Source organism: Anneissia japonica, unplaced genomic scaffold, assembly GCF_011630105.1.
Source record: "Anneissia japonica isolate Jap-2015-1 unplaced genomic scaffold, ASM1163010v1 scaffold288183_len337429_cov161, whole genome shotgun sequence".
Taxonomy (NCBI): domain Eukaryota; kingdom Metazoa; phylum Echinodermata; class Crinoidea; order Comatulida; family Comatulidae; genus Anneissia; species Anneissia japonica.
The window spans coordinates 162,254-170,222 of NW_022702858.1; the positions used below are offsets into that span (position 1 = coordinate 162,254).

General features: G+C 35.8%; 1 protein-coding gene across 1 annotated transcript in view; it reads right to left on the reverse strand.

The window, feature by feature from the left end:
• Nucleotides 1–5,349, reverse strand: part of LOC117104087 — a 20,435-nt gene extending 15,086 nt beyond the window's left edge. Inside the window, exons 1-4 of the mRNA XM_033244744.1 lie at nt 5,326–5,349; nt 3,662–3,692; nt 1,832–2,349; nt 1,052–1,238 (exon numbers count right to left, since the gene is read on the reverse strand). Of these exons, the coding sequence (XP_033100635.1) occupies nt 1,052–1,238; nt 1,832–2,349; nt 3,662–3,692; nt 5,326–5,349 (760 nt within the window). The remainder of the gene's footprint in view (nt 1–1,051; nt 1,239–1,831; nt 2,350–3,661; nt 3,693–5,325) is intronic.
• Between the last annotated feature and the right edge of the window lie 2,620 nt (nt 5,350–7,969).

Here is a 7,969-nt window from a genome sequence, read left to right on the forward strand (position 1 = left end):
TCACGCCCCCATCAGCACTCCCCCATTTCAAGACTTCTATATACGCCACTGCCCCACCCCCACCCATCCGCCAACCCTTAAATTTTCATATTTTTCATGGTCTTCGCACCCTGGACCACATTCGAAACATTCCAAGCGACGCCCGCTTTCTGTCCTCGGAGAGATCGGTACCCTCGTTAGGAACAACTTAAGCTAACAGATCACCAAACCTTCAGCGTCAGCTGCTATACCACATGAGTTACCAACCGTCTCGCAAAAAGGTCCCGCATTTCAAAGTGATTTTGGATGAAACACGTATTTTGCAGACATATGCGTGAATGATTCTAAATGTGTCACTCATTTAGCACAGATCTATGTGTGATAACGGATTATCACGAATTCAGAGAAAAATGTATTTCAAATTGGCTTTTATTAAAAATATAAAAACGGTCATAATTTGAATACAGTACTGTATAACTTGAAAGGTCTATACACAAAAATAAGGTGTGGAATTACTGTATTAGTAAGCATCGGGAAGCGCGTACACAACTTCACTGACGTGTAAACAACATATGCTCTGTTTATTCTGATTGATTTCACGAACAGACACAAACTGTTCACGTTAACAAAACGAACATTTTAATTGTTTAATGTCAATATTTAAACATATGCAAAAAATATTTATAATTTTTATATATTGATAGTAAAATTTACGGGTTCTATGAAGTCCGCGTCAAACGCGTTTTTGGTCGAAATTGAAGTTTGTGTCTCTTCTTCCAATCGCTCCCCATAAATCCCACCATACCAGCATCCTGACTAAAGCTTGGTTTCCATACAATCGCTACACTGTCGCTGGAGTGTTTTCCGCGCATGCGCTGTACTGCGTAGCAGTCTTTCACGAAATCGGGAAGGCTCCCCGATTAAACCGACCAATCAATATCACCGAAAGCTGTGCGCGATAGCGTGCAGCAATTGCACGGAAACAAGGCTATACTCCAAGCGGCCCTTTGGTTCGGACCCCTATCGGACTTATTGGACTCCCTGTCGGCAATTTGCTGGAGAAACCACTCACTGCCAATATCAAATTGGGGCAAAGCATCACCATCCATGTTAACATCAAGAATCATACTGGAACCCTCAAATATCGTTAGCGTGATTTCAAATTCGTTGTCCAAATCTTCAGATGTCGGGCATTCCAAATCTATGCCAGCCGCATTAATCGTCATATCAACTTGCACTTCTGAAACATTCAGATTTCCCTACAAGAGTTGAAGATCGTTGTTATATAATAAACCTGTATATTTCTCATCATCAACAGTATCTTCATCTTCATTCCATATAACTATAACTTAAAGTTCTGTATGATTTATAAGAATAAGAACTTATTAGCCTCCTCCAGTTAATGTACAGTAATAATGTATTTTGTTATTTGGAAATAAATGAAACTGAACTGAAACGGAATACCAGTTATTATCAGCGTCACTTTCGTTATTATCATAATCATCATTACCATCAAATGATAATGATGATGATGATGATCATCCTCATCATCATCATCCCTTCACTTTTGAGTGAAATAAAATTACGAAATATAATCGTCATCATTCTCGTAGCCATCGTCATGTCTTTTTTCTCAACATTAACATCATCATCATCACCTTCATTAGCATCCTCGTTAGTCGTCAGTTAGGCATACAGTCAGTATCACTTTCGTCATTATCATAATCATCATCATTATCATTTCATCATAATCATCCACATTATCACTTTTCCCCTTCCTCATTCTCATTTTCATCATTGTTGTTATCATCATCATCATTTGCTCTTAAGCCTAATAGTATGGAATACCTACATCCAAAATTCCGTTTTCTGCTCTACATGTAACAGTATAGACGCCAGGAATGGCGTAAGTATGGTCTGCTGTTAACGATGTTGTCGGCTCAGTGATGGCAGAGCCATCCCCAAAGTCAAACGTGAATTCGGGTTGATAACCCGTGTTATCATCAATGGTGATGCTGCCTTCAGTACCGACAACAAAGGTAAGCCCTGTAGGTAATTTAACCGTGATCGCTTCATTCAGAGACTCAAACACCTCGCAGTAGCCTGTTCCTCCGCATTTTTCTGAAGCGAGCCCCGTACACGGCACATTACAGTACGTGGCTGCTGTTACCGAAGTTACCCCATTATATGTGTTGGTGTTGGAACATAGGCAGAAGCGTCCATCCTCAACGGCAGCAAAGTCGTAATCATATTTTGCACAAGATATCAGGCAACGACCTCGTGTCAGAAGAGAAGGGTCGATGTCCTCGGGTGGTACAACGAACCCACGACTCAATTTATTAATTTCAAAGCAACCAAGGGATATAATTGCTGTTGAAAAAAAAAATGATTTTCGTTTTTCTTTTTAAAAAGTTTCCGATCTACCTTCATAAAGTCAAACATTGATAAAGACCATTTCTGATGTATGGAGATAATAATTTTAAACTATAAAAAAAGTGCGAAAAAAGTTCCCCAATCGGGATTGGAACTGCTTCTGCTGTTTATGATTCTACGGTATGCTAATACAACGTAAAACAGAAATTAGAGTTCGCATTTGGTGGTGTTTGTCACATAAAAACATGCCAGTGTGGACGCTCTATTATAAATGTTAGTGTAGGCACTATGTTTAGCAACACGCGGTTTTCGAAAGTCAGACGTTTTAACTTGAATCATACAAAAACATGTTTATCGATTCTAATAAAAAATCCTAAAACTTACAGATTAGAATAAGACTGTAATAATGTTGTAACGTTGTTAACAAAGATCATTACAGGGCACAGCGACGCTCATAAGTACACATAAACGTTGTTTTAGGCGAAAATATCATCAAAATTTCCTTTTGTCTCACATAGCATACCGTAGCTAATCAAACTCTGGTTATATAAATCGCTATGACCATTGTCTAAAGCTAGAATTTTCTACCACAAGAAAACCCAGATCACGAAAGTATCGCGAAAAGCTCCGTCCAAATTATACATAAAAATATATAATTATATATATAATTATAAAAAAAAGAAACATGACATGCTAAAATTATGATGACATCATGGCCACAGGGGATATGCAGCAGTTTTCTTTTGTTAAAAAAAATGATAGTGTGGACCGAACTTTATGTTGTAACTAAAACCCGTTTATACTCTAAAGCTTCGTGTAAACAGGAATCAACATTATAGATGATATAATTACATTATTAGCCTGGTTCTCATGAGAGCCCTAGTATCAGAATTGGGAGCTAACCGTTAGGGCTAACCGTTAGCACCTGTTTGACAACGCCCGATCGGTTACTCTAACCGTTAGCGGTATCCGGATACCGCTAACGGTTAGCAAGCGCTATCGGTTAGCAAGTTGAGCGCGTTTCTATCATCAACCAATCACACGTACGCGTTTACAATTTCCAGTTTTTTTGATTGACCAGTGATTCGATCATCATATACTTGGTATCTGGATCGGAATCTTCTCGTATGGACGCACGGCAGCTAACGGTTACAGCTGCCGTGTGCGTGGGAGTACATAGCCTCTTTTTATTTTATTTTTTATTCACTGTATTTTATTTCAAACAAATCAAACAAATCAAAAATAAACCAACGTAAAATCTACAACTACAATTCAAATAAAGGAGATTTAAGAAATATTGATTACTTACAGTTGGCGCTGGTAACCGGTTGCCAAGTTATCTAAGAAAAAACAATACCATACATCATGTGCTTATAACGCAAATATAACTGGTGTTTGTTTATTCTGACTTGTCATGAAATGATTGGATGTGGTTAGTGCACACGTTGATTTCTCTTATAATAGGCAAATAGCACATTAATCCTTACTCAAACAATGGAAAGAGTATATAAATTTCTGCATATTATTATTATTATTATTATTATTATTTATAAGAGTACGTTTTGTATAAATATACATCATGAAGGAGTCGAAACGTCGATCTTTTCTTTTTAGCGTTATTTTTATATTAATTATTATTATTATTATTATTATTATTATTATTATTATTATTATTATTATTATTATTATTATTATTATTATTATTATTATTATTATTACTATTATTATTAATATTACTCATGTCCATCGAACTATAACAAACATATATCTCTTCTCATAATAATGATCGGCTGCCTATGATGTTCAACTATAGCCCCAACATACTACAACCATGTCTAAGAAAATTAAAAAAAGACTTCCTCTCCCTGAAAGAAGACCCATCGATTGAAAAATTATTTTTACAGCACCTCTACTTGCACGTGACAACACCCTAATTTAAAGTCCAATTTAACCTTTCTAAACTCCCCTCCACTAAACCGATTCCTGGCAACACACAGTCACTCTAACATCTCTAGATGACAATTATGCGACATCATTAATAAGACAGCTCATTAACGCCACCAGGGCACAGATAATAATCCGGCCGCCAGTGCTCAATTTTAACTCGCCCAATATTATATACCTCATATACTGCAAAAAATGCAACAAGGGAAACTACCGTATGTTGGCGAAACTGGTCTCAATTTCAAATCTAGAATGAATAAACACAAATCATCTATAAGACGCAAACTCAACTGCCCAAAGTACACATTTTAATTCGCCTATAATCACACCATAGATGACTCAATAAAGGGTTATAACAATAGGAACACAAGAACGACGTAACGAAATGAAATGGATAATCGGGTTCAAAACTCACACTAAGAGACTAAATAAGGACTTAGGCTCTACATGTAATTATGCCTTCATCGCAACATTTCACTATGAATACAGTATTTATTGCTATATAAGTTATTTCTACGTATGTACATTTTATTATATTCCTTGATTTTTAATCTGTATTTAATGGTCATCTTCATATCATGCGTTATATCATTTAAACTTATACATATAGGCCTACTATTATATTCCTACATCAATTTTCTATTCCACAATTGTTTAAATTATATAGGACCTTAAAATATAAATCTTACTTAAAATCTGCATCGGCAAACGTAAATAAAAACTCTTGAGAGGTGTCTAATATTGCCAAAAGTAGTTTATTAAGTACACGAACGTTTTCGGGCATCGCCTTTCATCAGGTATACGTACAGATATAAATAATTACGAGAATATATAAATGTAATGCGGACGTAAGATGAGTGACATAAAAAACAAGGAGCTTGATAAAACATAAGACCGGGTAGCGTGGATATGAAAGCTATAACAATGCCTAAAGGACGTAGTTGATAATAAACTAGCAATCATAATTTTCATCTTCATTTTGATTATCATTACAATCATCATTACTATTATGATCATCACCGCCATTACCGTCATCATCTTCTTCAACGTCATCGTAATTCATCATCATTTTTATTATTATCATCATCACTTTTGTAGTTGACTACAATCATTAGTATGTACCAGTTTCTGTCTGTATTTACAAGTACTATAATTTTGTATCTTTGTACATTTTAATGTCTAATGATTCTTGAGTACAGTAACATGGTATGGTGTTATCGTACTATGAACAATGTCTTAACCAGAATAAAGGCATATGATATACAATTTCACAGCGTTGTTTATACTGTATGAATAATTTAAGTTCCGCGTACAAGTTTCCATGAAAGATGAAATGAAATAATGATTTATTAAAGATAATTACATGTTGATCTAGTGCTTGAGGTGAAACACAACAATACAGAAAACACGAATTAAAGTACGAGAAGAAATATGATGACGCACGAATTAGCTCCAAGTAACCATAGCAACCGAAACACAATTATCTGAAGAAGAATCATATCTATAATAAAGGTTTTTTTAGAATTGACGAAAAGTGGTATTTTCTGGAGTCTTAATCTGTCCTGATTTCAATACACCATCCGACACGGCAGTCGTGTGAAACCATGGAAACCAAGGTAGCTGAATTATTTTGAGTGTGTTTTGCCCATGCATGAAGCGACATTATTTAATGGCCATATTATATAGATGTTATGACAACATCACATATAGCAATTTATACAAATTTGTCATAACAAATATCCGATCAAATTGTGCTTTGCATTGTCCGCCAAAAAAAAAAAAAAAACGGAAAAAAATTTCAAAAAAAAAAGAAAACAGGAAAAAAATTTCAAAAACTAAATTAAAAAATTTGAATAACTCACTTAAATATATCAAATAATCTATAAACTTCCAACTAGAAACAGATCGAAAAAATTTAGTTAAACCATTCTGTGCGACCATCTCTCTTAAGCCTGGTTTCATTAACATCGCTACACTGTCGCTACACAGTGTTTTCAGTACCATTGTATTGCATAGCAGTCTTCGGCGTAATAGGGAAGGCTTCCTGATTCGACCGACCAATCAGCATTCTGAAAGCTGTCGGCGATGGCTTGTAGCGATTGTATGGAAACCAAGCTTTAACCGACCACTTGTCAAAAGCCTTTCTAGATTCCCATTCAATATCAAATCGAATGTTCCTTAATATTTTCTTTGAATATGAAAATAATACAATCTGAGTACCCCACTTTTTTCTTTCCTTCTTTATTTATATTTCAAGAAGATGTCTCACTCAGCGAAGCTGATTTTTTAAGGGGAGTCCTGATCACAACAAACGAATTACAGGCCCGTAGCCAGGGGAGTTTTATGGTTCGGGCGAACCCCCCCTGTTTTCTAGCGAACCCCCTCGAATTTTTGAATGAGTCCCACCCGTAGCCAGCGATAAAAGCCTACATTCATAGAATATGCCACCAAACGAAGTTTTGCGACTTAATCCACCAAATGCAGATAAAGTTTTGCGACTTAATCACCTAATTGTGGATTGTGTGGTTAGTAAATTCCATAGCCACACACTAAACTATGTGCTGATGGAGCATTTTGGGGAAATGGACTCTCCTTTTTTTCATCCCAAACAAAATATTATTAATAAATCAACATAGTCTATCTCAGTCATCATAGCCAGTCACAAAATTAGGCTGGAAGTTTGTTTTCAACAGCAGACACACTACAGAACGGAGTGCGTCAAAACGAGTGTTTGTTAATTTTTAGTGATAAAGACTGACTTTTTTTCGTCCGCTGTTGCAAAGAAGAAAACGACAGATACTCCTGGTGGGTTATTGATTTTAAAATCAATTAGCCTAGCCTAGATGTTGACTAGCTAGGTAATCTGTAAATTATTATTGTTTGGCCTGGGACGAATCTAGACAGGCAGGCAGGCCAGTTTTACCGTCGGAAGTCCTGGGTCGGATTCGACGATGACGTCCGTGCACGTTTACAAACGCTATTGATTAGAATGAAAATAGACGCGATAGACGCGCTGAATTTCGGGGTTTTTTTTTTTGTTTTTTTTTTTTGATGAAAGATAGAATTTATCGAACATTTATCTACATAAAAACAAGAATAATATTGTAGAAATTGTATTTCTAATGATGCATATAATTCATATTTCATTTTGTAGACAATAAATATTTAGTAAGATATACTAAAAACGATTATTAATTCTGAAATGTGCATCTCAGCTATTATTAATGAGTAGGCTATGTATTATGTTATAAAATCTTAAAATAATAATTTCGAATTATGCTAAATTTCGGCTCTGACTTAATTTAACGATGGCCCTATCAGTAGTAATGACAGTATTTGTGCTTTTTTACCCATGTAGTAAAATAGTACTATTATTATGAGAGTCAAGAAGAAGTAGTAGAAGAAGAATAGGAGGAAAAAGAATAGCTTTTTTGTTTTATAATAATAAACGTGTTGAGTATATTGATATTGATTATGCGATGAGGTTTTTGTTTATATCTTTCGGTGTGATTTAAACATGCCAATTCTCAGAATTGTCAACATTTTCGGGGGCTTCGCCCCCAGGACCACTTTTGGAACCTATTAATTGAAGCTCGAACACGCCCACTTTGCTTTCGTTGGGGAAATCTGACCCCTCGTCGGGGCACCGGCCCCCAGGTCGGGGACCTCGCCC